The 27,500-nt window shown below is 54.0% G+C and overlaps 1 protein-coding gene across 8 annotated transcripts in view; it reads left to right on the top strand.

The window, feature by feature from the left end:
• Positions 1 to 27,500, top strand: part of nav3 (neuron navigator 3) — a 53,988-nt gene that overhangs the window by 4,854 nt on the left and 21,634 nt on the right. For all 8 annotated transcript variants that reach the window (XM_030354675.1, XM_030354673.1, XM_030354676.1 and 5 more), the window contains exons 2-11: positions 2,290 to 2,358; positions 2,792 to 2,934; positions 4,394 to 5,555; positions 7,190 to 7,320; positions 14,236 to 14,344; positions 15,936 to 16,145; positions 17,021 to 17,140; positions 24,776 to 24,905; positions 25,343 to 25,700; positions 26,247 to 26,949. In XM_030354675.1, coding sequence (XP_030210535.1) covers positions 2,290 to 2,358; positions 2,792 to 2,934; positions 4,394 to 5,555; positions 7,190 to 7,320; positions 14,236 to 14,344; positions 15,936 to 16,145; positions 17,021 to 17,140; positions 24,776 to 24,905; positions 25,343 to 25,700; positions 26,247 to 26,949 — 3,135 coding nt within the window. The remainder of the gene's footprint in view (positions 1 to 2,289; positions 2,359 to 2,791; positions 2,935 to 4,393; positions 5,556 to 7,189; positions 7,321 to 14,235; positions 14,345 to 15,935; positions 16,146 to 17,020; positions 17,141 to 24,775; positions 24,906 to 25,342; positions 25,701 to 26,246; positions 26,950 to 27,500) is intronic.

The following is a 27,500-nucleotide window of genomic DNA, read 5'->3' as shown; positions in this document are numbered from 1 at the left end:
CCAGAAACATGCAGGAGCAGGTGGGGGTCAAGGGTCATCTGGTTCTAGGAGGCCTGAATGGAGTCTGAACGGAGGGATTCTCATGGGAAGCTGCTACGACACACACAAGACTGGTGGAGCAGAGAGCAGTGTCCTCCTTGGGGTGGCGCAGAGAGCAGTGTTCTCCTTGGGGTGGAGCAGAGAGCAGTGTTCTCCTTGGAGTGGAGCAGAGAGCAGTGTTCTCCTTGGGGTGGAGCAGAGAGCAGTGTTCTCCTTGGGGTGGAGCAGAGAGCAGTGTTCTCCTTGGAGTGGAGCAGAGAGCAGTGTTCTCCTTGGGGTGGAGCAGAGAGCAGTGTTCTCCTTGGGGTGGAGCAGAGAGCAGTGTTCTCCTCGGGGTGGAGCAGAGAGCAGAGAGCAGTGTTCTCCTTGGGGTGGAGCAGAGAGCTGTGTTCTCCTCGGGGTGGAGCAGTGTGAGTGGGTTGTGTCATGTGGACACTCACCATCTCTTCTTTTGTTGTGGCCGTTTGGTTGGCCGAACCCAGACCAGGACCGCAGAGAGAGGAGAGGAGAAGGTTCACATGGTCTTTTTTCCCCAGGGATCCAGGAGACCAAAGAATCACTTGTTTAGAATTCACGCACTTACGCACTTATTGTATGTTGTACGTCCTGCTACTTAATGGATGCATTTATTGCATGTTGTACGTCCAGGCACTTAAAAATAGTACTTAGCATCGTGTAGCATTTTATCCTAGCTATGTTTGTTGTGTACGGGGAATGGGTTAACCTAGGGGTTGTTTCTGCTTGGAACTTGGTTCTTTGAACATCCTTTCTGTACCGAGGGCGATATATTGTTGTTTCTCTTTCTTCTGACAAATGTACTTATTGTATTTCGCATTGGATAAAAGCGTCTGCTAAACGACCTGAATTTAAACCTAAATGTGGACCACCTGGTGATCGGCTCTGAAAGTGAAAGCATTTATCTGGAAACAGAAAGCGGGCCTGTTAACTGTTAGAGCTGGCTTGTGAACGGGTGACTAATCAACACAAGTATTCTGAGTGCCGCTCGTGAGTCAGTGCGGGGCAGGAAGTGGATGAGTTTATAGTTTATGAGGCTCCACTGTTTGGGTGGCGGTGATAAAATACACCCAGCATGCATCCTGGCCAGTAAACAACTGTAGATGTTGCTGGTAGTTAGTAGTAGTCGTTTGTAGATTTAGGGAGCAGTAGCAGCTGGTAGTTTGTAGTAGTAACTGGTAGTTAATAGTAGTGTGCAGTAGTAGCTGGTAGTTAGTAGTAATTTGTAGTAGTAGCAGGGCTATGTATCAAAGTATGCATTCTAATGAGCCAGAAGCATTTAACATGTACGCCTCCTCCTCCTCCTCCTCCTCCTCCTCCTCTTCCTCCTCCTCCTCCTGGGTTGTCAGAGGAGTTTCAGCCCAGCAGTGTTTATTGAGAGGAGGAGTTGTTGCTCATGGGCACGCAGGAGCAGTTAGGGGAGCCATATGCTTAGTCTTCCTCTCAGTCTTTTTATGTCAAACATCTCTCTCTCCCTATCGCTGTTTGTCTCTTTCCCTCTCTCTCCCTCTACCTGTTTGTCTCACTATCACTCCTCTCTCCCTCTCTCTGTTTGTCTCTCTCCCTCTCTGTGTGTCTCTCTCCCACTCCTCTCTCTGTTTGTCACTCTCCCACTCTCTATTTGTCTCTCTGCCTCTCTCTCTGTATGTATGTCTGTCTCCCACCCCTCTCCCTCTCTCTGTTTTTCACTCTCCCTTTCTGTTTGTCTCTCTCCCTCTCTCTGTTTGTCTCTCTCCCTCTCTCTATTTGTCTCTCTGCCTCTCTCTCTGTATGTCTGTCTCCCACTCCTCTCTCCCTCTGTTTGTATCTCTCCCTCTATCTGTTTGTCTCTCTATCACTCCTCTCTCCCTCTCTCTGTTTGTCTCTCTCCCTCTCTCTGTTTGTCTCTCTCCCTCTTTCTGTTTGTCTCTCTCCACTCTACCATACTCCTCTCCCTCTTTCTGTTTGTCTCTCTCCCACTCCTCTCTCCCTCTTTTGTTTCTCTCCCACTCCTCTCTCCCTCTCTCTGTTTGTCTCTCTTCCTCTCTCTCTGTTTGTCCCTCTCCCACTCCTCTCTCCCTCCTTCTGTTTGTCTCTCTCCCTCTCTCTGTTTGTCTCTCTCCCTCTCTCTGTTTGTCTCTCTCCCTCTCTCTGTTTGTCTCTCTCCCTCTCTCTGTTTGTCTCTCTCCCTCTCTCTGCTTGTCTCTCTCCCACTCCTCTCTCAGTGTTGTAACAGCGGTCTTCTTCTCTCTGCAGCCTGGCGGCACGCTACGCTAGTCCTCCCGCTCACAGCGGGCTAGCGACACCACAGAAGAAGAACACGAGGTAAACAGTCTGACCACGGCCTCTGGCGCCCTCTGGGGGACCGTGGTGTTAAGGTGTTATTGATTTGTTGATGAATTTTGTGTAATTAGGTCATGCTAACTGAATCAGGCTAACTGCATCATCCTAATGTAATAGTCAGTAGAAGAGAGCCCTCGTGTTCATACTGAAACACACAAGCCAACACACACATCAGTATGTGACAGTATTGGTTGTTAACTTTCGAAACATTAACATTTGCTGTTAACTTTCAAATCCTTAGTCTGTTAGGGCCTTAAAGGTTACACAATCATCCCCGCATTATGTATTCTCCAACAGTGTGTGTCACACACCCTTACCATGTTTATATTATTTCATGTCTGTCTGTCCCGCTCTCCCTTTCTGTCTCTCTCGCTCTCCCTCTCTCTCCCTCTCTCTCCCTCCCTCTCTCCCCCAGACTCCCAGGTCCGTCCCGGGGCCCGGCTGCTGGCAGCGTGGCCCCCAGGAGCCCGGCCTCCTCCAACCTCAACCGCCGCAGCCAGAGCTTCAACAGTATTGACAAGAGCAAGCCGCTGCAGTACGCTAGCGGCAACGACAGAGGTGGGTACCAGGTAGCTAGGTAGCTTTGAGGAGCTAGCCTCTGCGGTATGCTAGTGGTGAGGACAGAGGTGGGTACCAGGTAGCTAGGTAGCTTACAGGAACTAGCCGCTATGGTATGCTAGCGCTGAGGACAGAGCTTGGTACCAGGTAGCTAGGTATTTTCAAGGAGCTAGCCGCTAAGGTATGCTAGCAGTGAGGACAGAGGTTGGTACAAGGTAGCTAGGTAGCTTACAAGAGCTAGCCGTTAAGTATGCTAGCGGTGAGGACAGAGGTGGATAGCAGGTAGCTAGCTGCCGTATGCTAGTGGTGATGACAGGTGGTCGCATTGTATTTTGACTGCAGTTCCGAACTCCAAAAATAGGGGGCAGCACCGCCCCAGGACGGAGGGGGCTGACACTTTAACCAGTCTGATGATTCATGAGCTGATATAAAAAAAATTCACCTCCTCAACTCGCCCTTAAACTGTCACACGAACTGTCCCTTTAAACGGTTGCCTATGATTAGTGGAGATAAAGTAGTACTTTTAATCCAGAGAAATTCTGTAAATCCCTTGAATTGTCTCTTAAACCTAATTTAGGTCAACATTTTTCCTCTTGCTCAGCAGTGTGGGTGATGAGTAGTAGTCATTTCTGTCTCTGGTTTTATTTTTGCTTCTTTCTCGTTTCCTAAACATGATCTTTCAGGAAAGTAACTGACCTATGGCTCAAAACTGCAGACTCACTGCTTGAAGCTTAGTGTGTGTGTGTCTGTGTGTGTGTTTGTGTTTTGGTGTGTGTGTGTCTGTGTGTGTGCGTATGACTGTGTGTGTGTGTGTGTGTGTGTGTGTGTGTGTGTGTGTGTGTGTGTGTGTGTGTGTGTGTGTGTGTGTGTGTGTGTATGACTGTGTGTGTGTGTGTGTGTGTGAGTGTGTGTGTGTGTGTGTGTGTGTGTGTGTGTGTGTGTGTGTGTGTGTGTGTGTGTGTGTGTGTGTGTGTGTGTGTGTGTGTGTGTGTGTGTGTGTGTGTGTGTGTGTGTGTCCAGGGAGGTGACATTTTATTTCTTAGCTCAGTTTTGGAGGGGTGTGAGAGTTTCCATGGCAACTGCAAGTCATTCCGCAGTGCTAATGCTGGCAAAACACACACGCCATCGCACACACACACACCCCCCCACACACACAATATTGTTAAGTGTGTAGTTGTTTTATTAATCTAATCAGAGATTAAGATATGTAAATTAGGCGGCCAGAAAGATTGATGCAGAATTTAATAGTAAATAATGGAAGATTAACATCTCGCTCTCTCTCGCTCGCTCTCTCTCTCTCTCTCTCTGTCTGTCTGTCTGTCTGTCGGTCTGTCTCTCTCTCTGTCTGTCTGTCTGTCTGTCTGTCTGTCTGTCTGTCTCGCTTTCTCTCTCTCTCTCTCTCTCTCTCTCTCTCTCTCTCTCTCTCTCTCTCTCTCTCTCTCTCTCTCTCTCTCTCCAGACTCCGTGAGAGCCGCCCCTGCGTCCGGCCCCCTGCTGGGCGGCGCCGGTGTATTACCCAGCAGCCCCGGCGGCCCGGCGCCCGCGGGCTCGGCCATCCCGTCCCTGTCGGCGGCCGTGGGGGGGGGGAAGTCGTGGCGGAGCAAGTCCATGAACCTGAAGCACAGCGCCACCTCCTCCCTGCTGGGGGGCCCCTCGCCCGGCCCCCCCCACCAGGCCAAGCCGGGGTCGGGGACCCCGGGGTCGGGGGTCGCCCCTGGGTCCCAGGGTCGCTCCATGCTGGAGAAGTTCCGTCTGATCCACCCGCGGGTGACGGGGGCGCGGGCCACGCCCAACATGGCCGACATGCCGCTGACGGAGGAGGACGACGGGGCGGAGGGCGGAGACGACCCCCCCGCCGCCTCCGCCAAACCCCCCTCCGTCGGCAAGACCCCCGCCGCAGGCCGGACCCCCGCTGCCTCCTCCTCCTCCTCCTCCTCCTCGCCCTCCTCCTCCTCCTCCTGCTCCTCCAAGGGCTCCGCCTCCAGCGGCAAGGCCCCGCCCCCCAGCTCCTCCTCCTCCTCCCCCAGCACCACCTGCGCCTCCACCCGGGAACGGGAGGAGGCGCGGCGGCCCGGCCGGACCGGGTCGCGGCCCGCCGGCCCCCCCGAGGCGGACCCGGCCTCCAAGAAGACCTCCCGCATCGCCAGCCTCATCCCCAAGGGGGGGAGCAAGCCGGGGGCCGGGAAGAAAGAGGGCGGGGCCACCACCTCCAGCATCCCCAAGTCCGGCCTCAAAGCGCCGTCCTCCAAGCCTCAGTGTCAGTCCCCGGTCCCGAGCCAGACCCAGACCCCCACCCAGACCCCCCAGCCCCCCACCCAGACCCCCCAGACCCCCCAGACCCAGACCCCCACCTCCCTGAACAGCAGTGGTAACCTCCGTGGTGGCGGGGTTGACGGAGACAAGGCCAAGCCCACCAAGGGCGGGGGCGGTCTCTACACCCAGAGGTCCCTGGGGGCCCCTGCCCCCCCCGGGGCCCGCAGAACCAGCATGACGTCCTCCACCAGCACCTCCGCCCTCAGCGGGACTGGGGGGGGGGGAGGAGGAGGGGTGGGCGTGGTCCAGCTGCCCCAGCAGCAGCAGCACCACCCCAACACCGCCACCGTGGCCCCCTTCATGTACCGGTGAGGCTCTGCTCCTCCTCCTCCTCCTCCTCCTGCTTCCCCTCCTCCAGCTTCTACTGCTCCTTCTGTAGTCTCTATCTATCTCTTTCCCTCTCTCTCTCTCTCTCTCTCTCTCTCTCTCTCTCTCTCTCTCTCTCTCTCTCTCTCTCTCTCGCTCTCTCTCTCTCTCTCTCTCTCTCTCTCTCTCTCTCTCTCTCTCTCTCACTCACTCACTCACTCACTCACTCACTCACTCACTCACTCACTCACTCACTCTCTCTCTCTCTCTCTCTCTCTCTCTCTCTCTCTCTCTCTCTCTCTCTCTCTCTCTCTCTCTCTCTCTCTCTCTCTTTCTCTCTCTCTCCCCCCATGTCTCTCTCTCTCTCTCTCTCTCTCTCTCTCTCTCTCTCTCTCTCTCTCTCTCTCTCTCTCTCTCTCTCTCTCTCTCTCTCTCTCTCTCTCTGTCTCTCTCTCTCTCTCTCTGTCTCTCTCTCTCTCTCTCTCTCTCTCTCTCTCTCTCTCTCTCTCTCTCTCTCTCTCTCTCGCTCTCTCTCTCTCTATCCTCTCTCTCCTGCTGTCTCTCTCCCAATGTCTCTCTCTCTGTATTCCCCTCTAATCTTTTATATCGAACGTAGATTAGCCGTCTGTTGATAATCCATTTAAAGATGATTATGTTTTTTTAAGATGCAATTCTCTCCACGACCTGCAGGGGGCTCTCTAGCTTAACCAAATATTCACCCCTTCCTGACCAACACTCATCTCCTCCTCTTCACCATCCCCATCCTCCACCTCCTCCTCCTCCTCTTCCCTTCCTCTCAGATGTTCTTCCTCTCGACGCATTACCTTCGTTCAGCCACTTCAGGCCTCGTTAGGCTGCCTGTTCTCTAACGCATACACACACACACACACACACACACACACACACACACACACACACACATGACCACATACACGCACGCACACACACACACACACACACACACACACACACACACACACACACACACACACACATACGCATACGCACACACATACACACACACACACACACTTGACCACATACACGCACAAACACACACACGACCACGCACACACACACACACAAATACGCATACGCACACACACATACACACACATACACACATACACAGACACACACCAACAGACACAAACACACAAACAGAGATAGGAACGCACACACACACATGAACACGCACACATGGAGGTGAGGGAAACGCTATGTCTCACATGCATGTTATGGTGCTCAGCGTTGTAGCATACTTAGCATGTAAGGCTACTTAGTGTGTAAGAGCTCCAAGCAAATGAAAGTACTTAGCAGGTTAGAGTACTTGGCGTGCTAGCGTACCTAACAAGTTAGCATACTTGGCTATGTCGGGGACGCCTGTGAGCACTTAAGAACTTGGAATGTGAGGATACTTAGAACTTAGAAAACTTAGACGAAATTAGCGTGTTAGCAAACTCTAAACTACTTATGATGTTGGAGAACCGAAGAAAGTCAACCGTCCTCTCCTCGGTGGAGACCAGGAGCTCACGTCCCTCCTCCTGAACCCAAAGGGTGTCTGTGAGTCAGCCTGACAGCATCCGGAGGGTCCGCTGTGTTCACGGTCCCCTGGTTCTCCCTCTCGTTTCCCCAGGACCTTCTCGGAGAACGACTGCTCCATGGTGGTCCCCGTGGACACGGGCCTGAGCCCCACCAAGGGGGAGCTGGTCTACAGCCGGGGGGGCTACAGCAAGACGGCCAAGCAGTGTCTGCAGGAGATTTCAGGTATTGTGGGGGCCGTGGTGGTCTGGTTTCAGGTGGGGACGCTCGTGGTGCTACTGGCGATTGTGTGAGTGAGTTTGGCCATGTTCATGATTGGCTCACCCTCTGTCCCGGATCCTGGTTGCTCATTCTCTATCCCTGTATCTGATTGGCCCACTCCCTGGTAAACACCAACATCTGTAGTACCTGTCTGTCCATCACCAGAGTCGTCCCGTTGACCCTGAGATGTTCTGAACTTTGTTGTGAACTCCTAGCAGGGGAAAGTCTTACCACCAGCGTTGTGGTTGTGTGTTGTTTTTTTTGGCTGGTTTCTGGGATGGGTCAGCATGTTGTGTTGTGTTGTGTGTGTTTTTATGGTGTGTGTTTGTGGGGTGTGTTTTGCGATGCCAGGATCTTGTCATTCCAACCGAAGGAGGATGAGACAAGACATTACTGCGGCACGCTGGTCTGAGATCAGATCTGAGGTCTGCAGAAACGGTGTCAGGCTGGTCTGTAGGTCTGTAGGGACACTGGTCAGTTATCTGACCTGAGGTCTGTAGGGACCGATGCTTGCATGCAGTAGCTGACTCAGGGAAATATGTTTCGGATGCCACAGCGCTCTAACTTTATCCTCAAATGAGAGCGTCGGAAAACCACGAGCTGGACTCTGGAATGCCGGGCAGCATTCCGACGTGAGGAGCTGGAGCGGACCGAGGCTCACATCTTAAGCATGACTCGGTTCACTGTAGACACTTTTATTATTCATATCAAGTGCCATTTGACTCATGTCCTTAAGGAGCAGCCAGGGGTCAGGGGTCATCTGTCTCTGGGAGGCCCACAGGTAGGGGTCAGGGGTCATCTGACTCTGGGAGGTAGGGGTCAGGGGTCATCTGGCTCTGGGCGGCCCACAGGTAGGTGTCAGGGGTCATCTGACTCTGGGAGGTAGGGGTCAGGGGTCATCTGACTCTGGGAGGCCTTCAGGTAGGATGTGGACACTGGGAATCAAACCATCAACCTTTCGGGTGGAGCGGAACCCTACACCTATGTACTCACATGTAGTAGGGCTTTGTAGCGTGTGCGGGCTCGCCCTGGGGCCTCCACGGAGTGTTGCGGGGGGTTCAGTCGCTCCGTTGACGTGCTGCGGTCTGATCCGTGGCGACGCCACCAGAGTCCGTCTTACGCTCAAATGCCACCTCTGTCAACAGCTGTGAGGATCAACAGAACCTCGGTTGCCGGGGCAACGGCTGCCGGCGGCTACAGCCCTCGCCGGCGCCGGGATTACAGAGCATTAGCTCCCGGCTACAGGGCTATTGATGCTATCACTGCAATCACTGCAACGCTAGCGCTGGCGCGTGTCTGGGTGCCTGGTGATTGGGGAGCTACAGGCTGCCGGGGTAGCAAGCTAACACGGCTAACAAGCTAAACCAAGTGTTGGCAGACTGAGAGGGAGGGGGGGAAATGAAAGGGAGACGGAGAGGGGGAGGGAGGGAGAGAGAGAGGGAACGAGTGAGATGAATGGTGGGAGGCAGAGAGGATGATATTTAGAGAGAGTCAAGTAGAGAAGAAAAGAGATTTAAAAGCAAGAGAAGAGATGGTCAGAAAGAGATGGTCACACTGTGTTGAAGCAGAGAGAAACAGAAATAGACACGAAGGAGGAGGAGAGGGAGAGGGAGAGAGAGACATAGACAGAGAGAGAGAGAGAAAGGGAGTGAGAGAGAGAGATAACAGTGAAGGAAGATGTTGGCAGAGCGAGGGAGAGAGAGAGTGAGGGAGGAAAGAGAGAGGGAGGGAGACGGTGGCAGAGAAAGAGAGAGTTAGGAGGAGAGAGGGAGGGAGGGAGGGAGAGAGGGAGGGAGGGAGGCAAGCAGGAGAGGCTTGCTGATTTGAGGGAGTAACGACAGAAAATACAAACGGAAAGAAAAATGAGAAGTTGAAAGAAAACGGGGAAGAGCGAGAGCAAGGGAGCGAGAGAATAAGACGGAGCAAGAGGAGGCATTCAGGGGGAGAAAGACAGAGAGAGAGAGAGAGAGAGAGAGAGAGAGAGAGAGAGAGAGAGAGAGAGAGAGAGAGAGAGAGAGGGAGAGAGAGGGAGAGAGAGGGAGGAGGCGGCTCATTCGGTGCTGTAGAGAAGAGATACGAGAGGGGAAACAGACGAGGGAAGGCACCGGAGACTGAGAGGAGGGGAGGAGAAAGGAGTCAGCTCACCGTGGACCCGGACTGCACCTGCACACGGACACTCGCTCCCTCCATCCCTGAGCCTGGAGCCACAAGCGGAGCCGTCGCCACGGAGACGGAGAGTCCTCTCATCCCTCCTTCATCACTGCTGTCATCTCTCCTCTCCTCCTCTCTCCTCTTCTCCTCTATAAGCTTAATCTTTCTTTCACCTGTTCGCCTCTCCTCTCCTCTCCTCTCCTCCCCTCCTCTCCTCTCCTCTCTCCTCTCCTCTCCTCTCCTCCCCTCCTCCCCTCTCCTCTCTCCTCTCCTCTCCTCTCCTCTCCTCTCCTCTCCTCTCCTTTCCTCTCCTCCCCTCCTCTCCTCTCCTCTCTCCTCTCCTCTCCTCTCCTCTCCGTGATGTGACTGGAGGAACAGGTGGCTCTCCTCCCTCCGTCTCGTCCTCCCCCCCACCTCCCCCCGCTGAGGGCGGGAGGATGAAGCGGGGCGCAGAGTTCTCGGTCTACCAGGGTGGGGGCAGCAGCCCCCCTGCCGCCCGCCGCCCTCCCCGTCCCGCCCCCGACCTCAACCTCAACCTGCGCCCGAGGCAGCGGTCGCTCGGCAACCTGACGGCGCCGGGCGAGGGGGAGCGGCGAGGCTCCGCCTCCGAGACGCCGCCGCCGCTTCTTGGCGCGTCTCACCGCGACGCCCAGACCCACGCGGCCCCCTGGGGGGCGGGCTCCCCCGGCCTGCAGGGGGTCCGCAAGGGGGCCCGGGCCCGCTCCCTCTCGCTCTCCCTCACCAAGGTCCTCTCCCCCTCGGACCACTCCCTCATCCCGGTGCCCTGGCGCCGCAGCATCGGGGGGCCGCGACCCCAGAGGGCCCCCGGACCCCCCCCGCCCCCGCCGCCGCGGAGGGGGGGGGCCTGGGGGGAGGGGGAGGGGGCGGGGGGGAGGGGCTCTCTGGATCAGGATGGGGGGGGGTGGGCGGCGGAGGAGGAGGCGGAGGGGGGTCCGAGGGAGGGGCGGGCTCACCTGGACCAGGAGGTGATCCTCACCATGCTGGGAGACCTGGAGCAGGTGCTGCACACACACGCACACCGCGCACGTGAGTCGCACACACACATGCACACGCCCGCGCTCGTGAGTCACGCATGCACATGGCCGCGCACGTGAGTCGCACACTCACACACACACACACAGGCCCACGCGCGTGAGTCGCACACGCACACACACACACACACACCCACGAACGTGAGTCACACACGTGCACCACGCACCTGAGTCACACGCGCACACACACTCACACACACGCCCACACACACACTTGTTGAAGCCCGTCAGCACATACAGATATGCACTCGGACAAGCTTTCGGCACACTTAAAGCGCACACCCACTTGCGTTTCAATGACCCACACACACCACGACACACACACCACGACACACACACACGGGTACCTGCTCTGTGTCTTAGCTACGGGTTAGCTGGGTGTTAGCTGTGTCTTAGCTGAGTGGTAGCTGGGTGTAAGCTGGGTGTTAGCTGCGTCTTAACTGCCTGTTAGCTGTGTGTTAGCTTTTTCTTAGCTGCATGTTAGCTAGGTGTAAGTTGTCTGTCAGCAGTGCATATCATACTCTGCTATATATGACATCATGAAGAGATGTATCGTATGATGTCATACTCTGCTCTGTATGACATCATGAAGAGGTGTATCATATGATGTCATACTCTGCTCTGTATGACATCATGAAGAGGTGCATCGTATGATGTCATACACTGCTCTGTATGACACCATGAAGAGGTGTATCATATGATGTCATACACTGCTCTGTATGACATCATGAAGAGGTGCATCGTATGATGTCATACACTGCTCTGTATGACACCATGAAGTGGTGTATCATATGATGTCATACACTGCTCTGTATGACATCATGAAGAGGTGCATCGTATGATGTCATACACTGCTCTGTATGACATCATGAAGAGGTGCATCGTATGATGTCATACAATGCTTTATATGACATCATGAAGAGGTGTATCATATGATGTCATACTCTGCTCTGTATGACATCATGAAGAGGTGCATCGTATGATGTCATACAATGCTTTATATGACATCATGAAGAGGTGTATCATATGATGTCATACTCTGCTCTGTATGACTTCATGAAGGTCTCATGGTAACTCGGACGTCAAACAGCAGTAAGATGAACAATCGATCAGGTTGAAACCCACGGGGGAAGAACCAGGCTGTAAGAGTGGGCCTGTGTGAGTGTGAGTGTGTGTGTGGGTGCGTGTGTGTCTGTGTGTGTGTGTGTGTGTGTGTGTGTTTATATGAGTGTGTGTTTGTTTGTGTGTGAGGATGTTCTGGGCTTATGGATGAGTTAATAGTGGAGGCTAAACCACAGGTTATGAATATTGATGAGTATTTATTCAGCTCGTCTCCACGGTTCTGCTGAGTGTTTCTAAAGCCCTCACTCCCCGGGCGTCGCTCAACGTGCACGGCCACACGTGCACGCGCGCACGTGGAAAAATATATGGATTTACTCTTGGATTTGGGCGTCTGTTTTACCATATGTCGGAAAACAGTGTGTGCGTGTGTGTGTGTGTGTGTGCGTGTGTGCATGTGTGCCAGATTTATGCCAACTGTAGGTGACTGCCTCATTACCTGCAAGATATAAACACACACACACAAGGACGCACACACACAAACACACAGGAGGATTTGAGCAGAGACAACAACAAGCCAAATGTAAAATAATGCTGAATACACACACACACACACAAAGCTCTGCAGTGTTTGTGCAGCATTATTTTACATTTCGTTTGGTTGCGATTTTGTGTGCATGTGTGTTTGTTTCTGTGTGTGTGTGTGTGTGTGTCTGTGTGTATGTGTGTGTGTGTGTGCGCGTGTGTGTGTGCGTGTGTGTGTGTGTGTGTGTGTGTGTGTGTGTGTGTGTGTGTGTGTGTGTGTGTGTGTGTGTGTGTGTGTGTGTGTGTGTGTGTGTGAATCAGCTCAAACTCAAGTCAGTGTTTCAGTGTAGGAGAAACGATGTCCCGATGTCCACGTGCACGGCCATCTCCACAGTGGCTAGAGGGCCATTCTAGCAATGGTTAGCGTCTGTTAGCTGCATTCATCTGGGGTTGCAGTCTGTCTGTCTCTGATAGCTTTGACTAGCCTGCTGATAGTGGCCTTGAGCTGGGGGTTAGCCTATTGAAGCTGCTGTTAGCCTGCAGCTCAGTGGTCTGATCACACAGGAACCCTTCTCCTTCCTGAGCAACCTGGCGCCGATTCATCCCCAGTCAGGGGTCCACCGCCTCCGGGGTCTTCCCCTGCGCCGCAGCGTCTCGCTCCCTGAGTCACCCGGCCCGCTAAGCAAGTAGCAGCGGTGAGCAACACGTAGCCGCCGGCTAGCGGCAGCTGCTGACAGCGCTGACGCCCGCTTAGCTCCATCACTCCACATGATCCTCCCGTTATGGCGCCCCCCCCCCCCCCCCCCCCCGAGTAGGCGCATCCAGCACCATCAGCGGCCATTGTGCGTCCATCACGGCTCGGCTAATTAGCCGTTAGCTCGACAGGCGTGGAGGAGAGAAGGAGAGGAGGGGATCAGAGTGGACACGCGGCCCCGCAGCAATGGCACGCCGACCCCCCTTCCCCCCCCTTCTCCAACGTTCCGGTCAGCTGCCAACACCCCATCACGGTCGCCATAGAGACTTAGACCCTTCAGGTGGCTTATGATTAAGGAACATTATAATCCTTTAGAATGGACTTTATGATATCGTTAAACTGTGGTTCGATGGCAGCAAAGAACCAGTTTAGACGACAGCCCGAACTGGTCTGCGAGGTATTAGGGGTCGACATGGTTTTAGGGGTCTACATTGTTTAATGGGGTCTACACAGTTTTAGGGCTGATTTGAGGAGGACATCAGAAGGTCAGCCCGACAGTGGTTCCCGTCTGGTTGCCGGGGGGGGAGGGGGGACAGTTCTTGTGCAGCCATGGAGGGCGGGGCTGAGGGTGTGGGAGAGCGATGTCAGACAGAAGCGACGCTCCCTGCTGAGAGGCTGCTGAGTGGCGGCGCTGCTCCGGCCTTGACCCCACGCTGTCAGACAGGCTAACAGAGAGGCTAACGGAGACGCTAGCAGACAGGCTAACGGAGCCGCTAGCAGACAGGCTCACAGAGCCGCTAGCAGACAGGCTAACAGAGCCGCTACCAGACAGGCTAAAGGAGACGCTAGCAGACAGGCTCACAGAGCCGCTAGCAGACAGGCTAACAGAGCCGCTAGCAGACAGGCTAACAGAGCCGCTAGCAGACAGGCTAACAGACAGGCTAAAGGAGATGCTAGCAGACAGGCTAGCTGAGATGCTAGCAGAGACACTAGCAGATATGCTTGCGTGTTTCTTAACGTTGATCCAGAGTGTTCTCCGGTTCTCCAGGATGATGTGTGTTGTTTGTGTCAGTTCTCCAGGATGATGTGTGTCGGTTCTCCAGGGTGATGTGTGTTGTTTGTTCTCCAGGATAATGTGTGTTGGTTCTCCAGGGTGATGTGTGTTGTGTGTTCTCCAGGATGATGTGTGTTGTGTTTTCTCCAGGACGATGTGTGTTGTGTTTTCTCCAGGACGATGTGTGTTGTGTGTTCTCCAGGATGATGTGTGTTGTTTGTTCTCCAGGATGATGTGTGTTGTGTGTATCGGTTCGCCAGGACGATGTGTGTTGTGTGTTCTCCAGGATGATGTGTGTTGTGTGTTCTCCAGGATGATGTGGGTTGTTTGCGTCGGTTCTCCAGGTGAGGATCCGGAGGCGAGACGCATGAGGACCGTGAAGAACATCGCAGACCTCCGACAGAATCTGGAAGAGACCATGTCCAGTCTGCGGGGGACACAGGTCACCCACAGGTGAGTTCCCCCTCTACTCTGCTGTTGGTACGATCCATCTGTTACTGGTACGGTTCATAGCTACTGGTACGGTCCATCTTCTGCTGGTACAGAGTATCTGCTACTGGTACTGGGGTTGCAGTCTGTCTGTCTCTGATAGCTTTGGTTCATAGCTACTGGTACGGTCCATCTTCTACTGGTACAGAGTATCTGCTACTGGTACGGTTCATCTGCTACTGGTACGGTCCATCTACAGGTACGGTCCATCTGCTACTGGTACGGTCCATCTGATACTGGTACGGTTCATAGCTACTGGTAAGGTCCATCTAATGGTAATGTCCATCTAGTACTGGTACAGTCTATCTGCTACTGGTATGGTCGATCTGCTACTGGTACGGCCCTAGTAGTACTCGTCGGTGGTAGTCAACTAGACCAGCTAGTAGTAGTTTATTCTAATCTACTAGTCTATGTGGTACTGGTTCTGCATGGTGTCTCTACTAGTATATCTGGTACTGGTTCTGCATGGTGTCTCCACTGGTCTATCTGGTACTGGTTCTGTATGGTGTCTCTACTGGTCTATGTGGTACTGGTTCTCCATGGTTTCTCTACTGGTTTTTCTGTTACTGGTTCTGTACTGGTTTCTTGTGTTCTGCACTACAAAGAACATGGAGGCTGAACCGGTAGCTGAGACAGATGGTGCCGCGCCTGTGTGTGTGTGTGTGTGTGTGTGTGTGTGTGTGTGTGTGTGTGTGTGTGTGTGTGTGTGTGTGTGTGTGTGTGTGTGTGTGTTTGTGTCTGTCTGTGTGCGTGCCTGCCTCCCTGTGTGTGTGTGTGTGTGTGTGTGTGTGTGTGTGTGTGTGTGTGTGTGTGTGTGTGTGTGTGTGTGTGTTTGTGTGTGTGTCTGTTGGCATGGGGTGCATGTGTTGGAGCATATCTGTGTGTGAAGCTCTGCTTCAAGGCTGGATACAGAGTGTGTGTATGGGGGAATGTCCGTGTGCGGGTGTGTGTGTGTGTCCATGCATCTATGTATATGTGTGTGTGCGTGTGTGTGTGTGTGTGTGTGCATGCGTGTGTGCCTGTATGAGTGCCGGTGTGTGTGTGTGTGTGTGTGCTCGCGTCCGTGTGTGTGTGTGTCTATGTTTGTCTTTAATCTCTGCTCTACAAAGATGGCTCGACCACAATCAATACAGACTGTTGTTCTTCAACACGGTCCCTCTCTACTTTACCCCGGGTCCTTCCTCCCAGAATGGAACGAGGGAGGGAGGGAAGGAGGGAGAGAGGGGGGGGGACAGAGAGGGAGGGTGTGAGGGAGACAGATGGAGGGAGGGAGGGAGGGAGGGATGAAGGGAAGGAGGGAGACAGAGAGGAGGGAGGGACATCACATAATATTAAGTCAAATAACAGAACATTTCATTACAGTACATTACATTAAAGTACACTACATTACAGTAAATGACATTACAGTGCATTACAGTACATCACATTAACGTACGTTACATTTTCATCAAGGTGAGTGTTGCTTATCATCGCAGATCGCGGGGTTGGGAGTCCAAGATGCCTGCTGACCAAATAAAAATCCAATCCTCTCCCCCTGTATCCTCCCTCTCTGCAGTACCATGGAAACGACCTTTGACACCACGGTAACCACGGAGGTCAACGGGCGGGGCGGGGCCGCGCGGCCCTCGCCCATGGCCTGGCGCCTCGGCCAATCACAGACCCCGCGGCTCCAAGCGGGCGACGTCCCCTCGCCGCCGGGCGGCTTCACAGCGCCGCGGGCGACAGCCCCCGCGGGCCGCTACAGTGGACAGACCGACGCCCCCAGGTCAGTAGGCCACGCCCCCGTGTCAGTGGGTGACGCCCCCGGGTCAATGGGTGATGCCCCCAAGGCACTAGGCCGACGCCCCCTGGTCACTAGACCGACACCCCCAGGTCACTGGTCCGACACCCCCAGGTCAATGGGCGACGCCCCCAGGTTAGTGGGCCACGCCCCCAAGCCACTAGGCCGACGCCCCCTGGTCACTAGGCCGAAACCCCCAGGTCACTAGTCCGACACCCCCAGCAGGTCAATGGGTGACGCCCCCAGGTTAGTGGGCCACGCCCCCAAGCCACTAGGCCGACGCCCCCAGGTCACTGGGCCGACGCCACCAGGTCAATAGGCTGACGTCCCCAGGTCAGTGGCCAGCGCCCCAATGTCCTCCACTTCAACCCAGAACTCCACCCAGAACTCCACCTCCTCCCATACATCACTGATGTAGCCCACACACCTCTCTTCCAACATGTGACTCCATTAACCAGAGTCGCTGGGCGTGCGACAGCTAGGAGCAACAGGAGCGGCGCGGGGAGAGAGAGCAGGCTAGCTGAGTTATCACGCTGATTAGCACAGTGCTAATTAGTCCATGTCTGATCATCTGTGACTGATTAGCAGTAAGTGGACCATCCAACGTCTGCTCAGCTTGCTCAGATTGTCAACATTCCCACGCACACACACACACACACACACACCCAAACACAATTCTAGAGTATGTTTTCAGTATTTTAGCTTCCAGTGCTGTTGAAAACATGCCTGCTCTAAAAGCCGATGTCTTGGTCCCTCGGTATATCTGCTTATGTCATTTCACCGTAATATTACTATTGACAGGTTTATGACAGGTTAATTGCTTAATTGGTGTGTTAATAGATTAGAGGTGTGTTCGTCAGGTACATGTCGGACGGGGGTCTCCCTCTGTACGGGCGGGGCGCAGGCCGGGGCGCAGACCCCCCCTCCTCCAGAGAGGTCTCGTCGCGGACCACTAAGGACCTGCAGACAGACCTGGACAGGTGAGCCCACCTGCCCTAACGAGGAAACCAATTTAGAATCCAATCGGTCCGCCTGGGTTTGAGGGCGGATTGTTGATGTCACACTTTGATTCTTTCTGGGTTTGATACGTTTTTGTCTTGCGTTTCTTTTCGAGAGATATGAGGGAAGAGGAGGAGGAAGAGAGAGATGATAAGGTGATAGACGAGGGGTGAGGCTAGTTGATGTACTGTTGACTTCTCTGGAAAGGTGTTAGAAGGTTTCTGTGACTCCCCGTATGATCCTCAAGCGGACATGAGGTCATGTGTTGCTGGGCTCTTGATTGGTGGGTTCATAATTGATTGAAGTGTCAACACAGAATTGTTCACAGCAACCATTTTGTGAAAGGTTGGAGGCTGCTCCCAAAAACATTTCGGTTTGGAACAAGACTGTCGGTCAGTCTGTCACTGAGGTGTCAGAGTGTGTGCATGTGTGTATATGTGTGCCTGTGAGTCTGAATCTGAGTGTGAGTGTGCGTGCGTGTGTGTGTGAGTGTGTGTCTAAGTGTGAGTGTGCTTGTGGGAGGGCCTGTGTGTGTTTGTGTGAGGCGTCAAACCTGACACCCAGAGGGCTAGGGGGGTTCAGGTCCACTGTGACCCATGTGTCAAACAGACTCCACGCCCCAACACACACAAATACACACACAACAACACTAACACACCAACACACACACCAACACACACCAACACACACATTGTGATTCACTTTCAAGATGTTTTCATGTGTATCCTTGCATAACGCCATGATTTAAGATATGGCTGAAATCCTTGAGAGGAAAGACAGTAAGAGAGAGAGAGAGAGAGAGAGAGAGAGAGAGAGAGAGAGGGAGAGAGAGAGAGAGAGAGAGAGAGAGGGAGAGAGGGAGAGGGGGAGGGGGAGGGAGAGGGAGAGGGGGATGGGGAGGGGGAGGGGAAGAGAGGGGAAGAGAGGACAATAGAGCGGGGGGGAGACAGAGGGAGAGAGGGGGAGAGAGGGGGAGAGAGAGCTAAAAGCAGGGTGTATTACTTATTCATGCAGAGAACAGAGGATTGTGTCCATGACAGAACAGACAGGGACCAAGGAGCAAGGCAGCCCCGTTCTGTTGGGAGCTTTATAGAGAACAGACTTTAACCTTCACTAACTGTAAGAAGGACTCTATTAGACCCACTGTAAAACCCATCGCTCCGCAATACCTGGGAGCTGTCTGGAAAACCTGCTGAAATGTTCTCCATGTTATTGTTTCGTACATTTCGTTGAGTCGTTTAGCCGACCATTCATCCAGCGTGACTCACAGGGAGGCGGAGACCTTCAGACGGAGCTCCAGGAGCGAGGTTACATCTGCAGAGCGCGTGGCGCAGCCAATGGCAAAGGAATCAGAAACCCAAGCTTAGTGTCTTCAGTCGTCTATGGCGTGGCTCAGATAAGCCAACTATCTTCCGTCTCCCTGGCAACCGGTCCTCACCCAAGGTCTCCTCAGCACCTCAGCGGCGCGTGTCCTTCTCGTTGCCTCCTGCTCCTCCCACGACCTGATTCTCTCCTCAGACACCTGGGCGCGTCAGGTCCCCATCTGGGACTGCTCTGGGGGTCCGAGATGGGACTCGTTTAGGGGGGACAGGTCTGAATCGAACCACCCTGCTCGTTTGACTGCAGGAGGGCTGTGGTCGTGCAGGGCGGCTCCCACTGTAAGACTTTGGCTGTACTGGGTCGTTCTTTCAAGACCTATGACTCGCAGTGTTTTAGCGTCAGCTTGTAATCGTCATCCTCCATGACTTCTTGATGGGATTGGAAATGAGTAAGGCATCATAGTCCGCTGCGCGTGGACTGGAGCTGGGTTTGTGATGGTTTGGAGATGATGGTTCTACAGGGCGGATCCCAGTGGCTCCCATTCAAACAATAATCATACTGGTCCACCTCTTGCGGCCACGCCTTCGAGTCCCTTGGCCAATCAGACGGCAAAGTTTATGTAACACAGCACTCGAAATGCCTCATGAATAATGTCTCTCTTCGGTTCACGTGTCATGCATCAGGTCACTTCCTGTTTTTGGTCCACTCAGCTTCCTCCTCCTCAGCATCTTCCTCCTCTGGGCGATGACCTCACCCTCCTGCTGACAGCTGATTGGTTGATTCATATTCCGTAGAGCTCTCTGTCTCTGAAGCAGAGGAGGGGGGATGAGGGAGGAGGGGGGGGGGGGGGAGGAGAGCATTGTGAGGAGAAGGTATTGCATCTTTCTTTCATTTTGCTTTCTGTCTCCGTCTTGAATCAACTAGAGATCTGGTCTCCAAGCTGCATTCTGGTGAGACACACGCGCGGACACACACACACACACACACACACACACACACATGCGCGCACACGCACTCACATGCTGCAAAAACAAAAACATACTAATATACACTGTGTTTTGACACATGTTTGCATGTTTTTGCTTTTAGTGCCAATTTTCGCTTGTTTTGTGCTTATGAAGTTCTGACAACTTCGGGGGAGGAGGGGGGGAGGAGAGGGGGGGAGGAGAGGGGGAGGACAGAAGCCATCATGTTGTCCTAACTATCACTTTTATATTTTGAAAGACAATTCCATAACGGTTTTGACTGGAACCTGTGTGTGCATGTGTGTTTGTGTGTGTCACTCTCTGTAGGTGTGCGGAGGTTAATGATTGTCAGTTGTCATGGTAACTCTCCTTGTGATGCCCGTCCTTATCTCCTCACCTTGAACTTTAAGATGGAAGATTGTTTCACTGGGTTCCGTTGAGCTGGTTGAACAGTGGTCAGGTTTTACCAGCTTCTAGTCTCGATTGCTAACATCGATCCTGATAACAGAAATCAGGCGGATGAAATCAAATTTATTTAAATGTTAAAACTTTGTATTTTATGTTTCCAGATATTACGATGAAAACAATTCTCCCCCAGGGTGCTCAATTCAGGCTCTGACTGAAACTAGACACTGTTTCATCTTCTTGAAGTACAAATATTCTGGTTGATAATATTACTGTGCTCATGTTTTTTTCTTTATCTATTGGCATAATAATTGTTATGTTAGTGTTGTTTCCGTCCAGGATGTTAGTTGAAGACTGCGTTTGTGTGGGCTGATGATTAGATGATGCATCATCTAATCAAAAGATCTCTTGCTAAACAAAAATATAAATCCATCCTTTAAAATCGTGTGGATGTTATTTTAAGATGATCCTTCAAGTCACTGATTGCACTGATGCTCTCTGAGTCTGATGGGACCAGGTCTGGTCTGAAGGGACCAGGTCTGGTCTGAAGGGACCAGGTCTGGTCTGGTGGGACCAGGTCTGGTCTGGTGGGACCAGGTCTGGTGGAGTCTGGTGGGACCAGGTCTGGTGGAGTCTGGTGGGACCAGGTCTGGTGGAGTCTGGTGGGACCAGGTCTGGTGGAGTCTGGTGGGACCAGGTCTGGTGGAGTCTGGTGGGACCAGGTCTGGTCTGGTGGGACCAGGTCTAGTCTGGAGGGACCAGGTCTGGTGGAGTCTGGTGGGACCAGGTCTGATGGGACCAGGTCTGGTCTGAAGGGACCAGGTCTGGTGGAGTCTGTTGGGACCAGGTCTGGTGGAGTCTGTTGGGACCAGGTCTGGTAGAGTCTGGTTGGATCAGGTCCGGTCTGGTCTGGAGGGACCAGGCCTAGAGGGACCAGGTCTAGAGGGACCAGGTCTGGTGGAGTCTGGTGGGACCAGGCCTAGAGGGACCAGGTCTAGAGGGACCAGGTCTAGAGGGACCAGGTCTGTTTGGGTCTGAGGGCCTGCTGGGTCTGAGGGAACAGTCATGGTGAATATTTCATGACATCATGTGTGGCTGAGTGGAGCCCAGCGCTCCTCAGAGAGACTGAGGCTCCGCCCAGCAGACCGGCAGAGACGGAGTCAGCCAGTATAACCACTTGGATCCCGCTTCCATGGTTTGGATCCAGATTCATGGTTTACATCCAGCTCCATGGTTTAGACCCAGCTTCCATGGTTTAGACCCAGATTCATGGTTTAGATCCAGCTCCATGGTTTAGACCAAGCTTCCATGGTTTAGACCCAGATTCATGGTTTAGATCCAGCTCCATGGTTTAGACCCAGCTTCCATGGTTTGGATCAAGCTTCCATGGTTTAGATCCAGCTTCCATGGTTTAGATCAGACTTCCATGGTTTAGATCAAGTTTCCCAACTCTACTGGTTTCACTGAGAGCTGCCCAGTTCAAAAACAGTCTTCTTCTGGTTTTACTGGGAGCTGCATAGTTCAACCACAGTCTTCTACTGGTTACACTGGGAGCTGCCCAGTAACCACAGTCTTCTACTGGTTCACACTGGGAGCTCTCCAGTACAATCACCGTCTTCTACTGGTTTAACTGGGAGCTGGCCAGTACCTAGACAGTATGATCTGTGGCTGTCTTGCTGAAAGATGCCTTGCCCAAAGGCGACCGTACGTACACATAACCCTTTCCCAGTTGAGTTGAGTTAAATACCAGTACAGGTCCGGGCTGCAGTTAGCTCAGACCTCCTGTGGTTTCCCCCGAGGCCCGGACGGAGCCCAGGTGCACCGCCTCGTGTCTCCTCCGCCTCGTGTCTCCTCCGCCTCGTGTCTCCTCTGCCTCACCTCCTCTGCCTCTCCTCCCCCGCCTCTCCTAACGATCTAATAATAGAGCTCCTCCTCGCTCCGTCCAGACGGCTGCTGGGAACAGACCAGCGAGAGGAGCCGGAGCTTGTTGGTTATTCAAGACGTTGTTACATCACAGGCTGCTGCTGCGACTGGGGTGGACGGGTTCAGAGCCCCTCCCCTCCCCCCCCGGGGGGACATGTTGACGGTTGCCGTGACGATCTTCCCCCTTTGAAAGGGGCAGAGCCGAGGGAAAGTGATGAAACATTTAGAGGATTACAGTCAGGCAGCGCCCGGACCGGCCCCCGGCCACCAGGGGACCCCCGGGATGTTGTCAGAACAGAGTCAGGCCGCGCCGGATCGAGTGCCTTGCATGGGCACGTCGTCATCTGAGGAGATCTGCGTATTGAACCGTGATAGGTCCAATGGACCTCTTTGTGACATCACAAGTTGTGCTCTGATTCTCCATGAGGCTGAGCCTATTAAAGGCTGAGTCTCCATGAGGCGGAGTCTTAGAGGCTGAGTCTCCATGAGGCGGAGTCTTAGAGGCTGAGTCTCCATGAGGCTGAGTCTCAATTAGGCTGAGTTTCAGAGAGGCTGAGTCTTGTAGAGGCTGAGTCTCAAGGAGGCTGGGTCTCTTGAGGCTGAGTCTCCATGAGGCTGAGTCTCTATGAGGCTGAGTCTCTTAGAGGCTTAGTCTCCTAGAGGCTGAGTCTCGTAGAGGCTGAGTCTCTGAGAGGCTTAGTCTCCGAGGCTGAGGCTCAGAGGCTGAGTCTCCGAGGCTGAGTCTCTTAGAGGCTGAGGCTCAGAGGCTGAGTCTCCTAGATGCTGAGTCTCCGAGGCTGAGCCTCTCAGGGTGCCTGCTTCAGACGTCCTCTCTGTGAAGGCATCCCTCTTGCCGCTCTGACAGGCGTTCCTGGTGGATAATTGTCTCTTTGTGGGCACGCCAGTGCTCCCTCTAAGCCTCTAATTAACCAGACGCGTGGTGGAGGAGTTCCATGGAGGGAGAGGAGCCTGAAGCCATGTTTAGAGTGGAACACGTGGAACGGCGTTCCCTGGCTGGTGGCTGGCGGCGGCTGCAGGGAGCGTGCTAATCCTGTTAGCCACGCCGTACGCTAATGGCTCTCCATTCAGAACAGAGAGGAGACTGGCGCTATTGTTTTGGCGGAGACACCCGCAGGAAGAGGAAGTGTGTGTGTGTTACAGCGAGGGCGACGGGGGGAAGGGGGGGAGGGGGGGAGCTGAGATAAGAGCAGGCCTTTAAATGAGTCGTCGGCTTCCGTCCTGGGTACTGAGAGCCCACTATCTTCAGAGCCGCTGAGCATCAGTCAGAGACACACAGAGCTTTAACTTCGGGGTGGACTGGCCCTCGCTTCCAGGACCTTCCAGACAGACAAGACGGGGTGGAGGGCGGAGGGGTGAAGAGGAGTGAGGAAGGAGGAGGAGGGGAGAGGAGGGGGAGGAGGGTGGAGGAGGAAAGAGGAAAAGGGAGGAGGAGGGCCTGGCTCTGGCCTCTCTCTCTCAGGAGCGTCCCTCTGACAGCAGCATCCCGTCGTCAAGGTGACCCGCACCGCGGACTCTGTCAACGCGGCGCAGAGCATGACTTCTTCACTTTTGTGGTGCATTCTGGGAGAGTCGCTGGGGACCTGCTGTCAAATAGTGTAGAGAGGGACGGGGCGGGGGGGGGGAGAGGGGAGAGAGGGGAGGGAGGAGAGGGAGAGAGAGAGAGATGTAAGACTATGAGAAAAGATGTAATGTATGACAGTGAGAGCGAGAGGGGAAATGAGAGAACCAAGAGGTTTGAGTGCAGAACAGAGGAAGTGAGGGTGATTGATGTGGAGGTTTGTCTGTAACAGCCTGTTGAGAGAAGACATCCTCACAGCGCCTTCTCTCGTGTGCCTCAAAGTAAGAGTCGCCCTCGCATCATGCTTCAAAGTAAGAGGCCCCACTCACAGCCATCGTTTGTTAGATCGATCCCGCCTGTTCCTTTGTTTACCCTCTTGAGCTCACCATGGCAACAGAAGACAGATAACAACTGGATCTTCATAACCACCGGAACCATCCCATAATAGAACGGACGGTTTCAGAGATAGTCGTCCGGCCAACGCAACATGCGTGACTATCAAGCCCAACATCTTATCATCAGGCGATCATCATCGCCTTATGTAACGGCTCTGACAACAACATCTCCTCCACCTCCAACACCATCTCCTCCACCTTCACCTCCATAGACACAACTATTGATATAATGTATGATATACAGACTTATAATTAAATATACCGACCCATGCAAAGTGTTTCCATAGTTACGTGAGGAGCCATACTGATACTAGGAGACGATCAGTGAGCTGATGAGCAGGGTGTTAAGGGAACAGTGAGGCTATTGATCTTCTCAACAAACTTTAAGAGATCAATAAAAAGTAATTATCTTTTATTACTTCTTCTTGGAGGACATAACTCCTAGACTCACACACACCCACACACATACACACACACACACACACACACAGACACAGACACTCAGATAAACTCATACACACACACTAAAAAAAACATACATACACACACACACACACACACACACACACACACACACACACGTACACACACACACACACCAAACACACGCACAAACACACATTCAGACACACACACTCAGATAAACAGACACATAGACACACACACATACACACAAAAACACACATACACACTCTGACACACGCACACACCCCCACACACCCACAAACACACTCCTGCTCAAGAGTGATCTCCTGCTGTAGAGTGATCTCCTGCTGTAGAGTGATCTCCTGCTGTAGAGTGATCTCCTGATCTAGAGTGATCTCCTGCTGTAGAGTGATCTCCTGCTGTAGAGTGATCTCCTGCTGTAGAGTGATCTCCTGCTGTAGAGTGATCTCCTGATCTAGTGTGAACTCCTCCTCCTCTAGAATTAACTCTACCTAGTTGTAATGACATTAGTTCTCTCTCTCTCTCTCTCTCTCTCTCTCTCTCTCTCTCTCTCTCTCTCTCTCTCTCTCTCTCTCTCTCTAGTTGGGACGACAGTAGTTCTGTGAGCAGCGGTCTGAGTGACACATTGGAAAACATCAGCACAGACGACCTGAACGCCGCCTACTCTTCCTCAGCCTGCTCCTCTTCCTCACGCAAGAACAAGGCAGCCCAGGTAACACATACCGCACACACACACACACACACACACGCACACACACACACACACACGGGCGCGATCATACAGAATGTCGGGCTCAGTTCACCTCTTGTGTTTCCTGTCACCTCTTTCTATTAGAAAGTAGAAAAAATAGCATTTGCTCTTTTCTCTTCCCCTCCCCCCTCCTCATCCTCCCCCTCACCTCTACTTCCTCCTCCTCCTGTCTCTCTCCTCCTCTCTCTTCTCCTCCTCCTCCCCCTCTCCTCCTCTCTCCTCCCCCTCCTCTTCCTGTCTCTCTCCTCCTCTCTCCTCCTCCTCCCCCTCCTCCTCTATCTCTCCTCCTCTCTCCTCCTCCTCCCCCTCCTCCTCTATCTTCTCCTCCTCCTCCCCCTCCTCTTCCTGTCTCTCTCCTCCTCCCCCTCCTCTCTCTCCTCCTCTCCCTCCTCCTCCAGGCCCACAGGGGGCGCTCCTCCCGTCATGCAGGAAGTGAGCAGGAGGTGAACAGCAGCTGGGCGGGAGCGGAGGACCTGAAGAAGGTGGACGAGGAGGAGCAGGACCTGGCCATGGACCCCTCAGGCACCTCCTCGAGGTGGAAGTCTACCTCCACCTCCACCTCCACCTCCTCCACCACCTCACAGCAACAGCCGCCCCAGTATGAGGAGGCTGTCCAGAAGAGTGGGGGGGCCGGGGGCAGTCAGGGGACCCAGACGGGCTCCTTGAGGAGAGGAATGGGGGCCCAGGTGGGCATCAGCCCCCCCCGGACCAAGACCTCCTCCTCCTCCTCCTCCTCTGCAACCCTCAAGTCACCTGGTAGGGCCACAAACACTCCTCCTCCTGATCCTCGTTCTGCTCCTCTTCCTCTCTCCCCCCCTCCTCGTCTTCCTAAACCTGAGTATAGATCAGTTCAGACCTGAGTATAGATCAGTTCAGACCTGAGTATAGATCAGTTCAGACCTGAGTATAGATCAGCTCAGACCTGACTATAGATCAGCTCAGACCTGAGTATAGATCAGCTCAGACCTGACTATAGATCAGCTCAGACCTGAGTATTGATCAGTTTAAACCTTTGAGGTTGTGTTACAAGATAGAAGTTGTGTTAAGGTGTTAGAGTTAGGGTTTGTCTTCGGGTTGGGATTGTGTTAGGGTCAGGGGTCGTGTTGGGGTCAGGGGTCGTTAGGGTTAAGGGTCATTTTAGTGTTAGGGGTTGTGTTAGGGCCAGGGGTCGTGATAGGGGTCGTGTTAGGGTCGGGGTTCGGGTTAGGGTCGTGTTAGGGGTCGTGTCAGGGTCAGGGGTCGTGATAAGGTCAGGGGTCAAGGGGGATCCTCAGCCCCTGCCATCGTGTCTTGTCTCCCCAGGTAAGACGGACGACGTGAAGGCGTCTGAGAAGGTCAAGACCCCCTCCAAGACCCCCGCCGCGCTGCAGCGCTCGCCGTCCGACGCCGGGAAGGGCAGCGGGGACGAGGGGAAGAAGCCCCCCACGGGCACCACGCGGACCCCCCCCGCCCCCGCCCCGACCCCCACCCCCACCCCCACCCCCACCGCCTCCTTCGGCTACAAGAAGCACCCCCTGATCACCAGCGGCTCGGCCACGCTGGGCAAGATGCCGCGCTCCGCCGCCGGGCAGACGGACCCCTCCTCCTCCGGGGGGGGGCGCAAGACCAGCCTGGACGGCTCCGGGGAGCCCCAGGACGAGGGCCTCCTGCTGGGCTGCAGCGCCGCCAGGATGCCCCTCCAGTACCGCTCGCTGCCCCGCCCCGCCAAGTCCTCCTCCGGGGGAGGGGGAGGGGGGAGGGGCGTCGCCATGGAGACCGGCGCCAAGACGACCACGTCGTCGTCGTCGTCGTCGTCGGGGGGGCAGAGCAAGCGGCGGGACGCGGGGGGGAAGGGCGGGGCCACCCTGAACCAGACGGACAAGGAGAAGGTGGCGGGCGGGGCGGACCCCCCCACGGACCCCGGGGCCCCCCGGTCCAGCCCCACCGCCGGCTCCGCAGGGGGCCAGACGGGTCTGAGGCAGCCGGGCTCCAAGTACCCCGACATCGCCTCGCCCACCTTCCGCAGGTCAGGACACACGCCCCCCTCCACGCCTTTATATGGGCATCCTACTTCCTTTCTGTCTCGGACCGGATATGGGCATCCTACTTCCTGTCTGTCTCTGACCGGTTATGGGTATCCTACTTCCTGTCTGTCTCTGACCGGATATGGGCATCCTACTTCCCTCTGTCTTTGACCAGAGATGGTCATCAAACGTCCTGTCTGTCTTTGACCGGATATGGTCATCATGCTTCCTGTCTGTCTCTGACCTTATATGGTCATCCTACTTCCTGTCCGTCTCTGACCTTATATGGTCATCCTACTTCCTCTCTGTCTTTGTACACTAAGATGATAGCTGAGATCAGAGTAGATCAGCTCAAAGTAGTTTCAACAGGAGGGGAGATGAATTGAGGAGAGCCAGAGGTAATTAAATAAGATTGTTATAATCGTTAGAGAAGCTCACCGTCAGCATAACGTGGAACCACGACGTAGAAGTTCCCCTCCCCGTTAGAGTCTGAAGTTAGTGTTACCACCACACCTCCACCCAAACTAGTCCGGATGGAGGCGGGTGGAGGTGT

This window comes from Gadus morhua, chromosome 4 (genome assembly GCF_902167405.1).
Source record: "Gadus morhua chromosome 4, gadMor3.0, whole genome shotgun sequence".
NCBI lineage: Eukaryota > Metazoa > Chordata > Actinopteri > Gadiformes > Gadidae > Gadus > Gadus morhua.
Note: the sequence above shows the minus strand (reverse complement) of the source record. Positions and strands in the feature narration are given on the sequence as shown.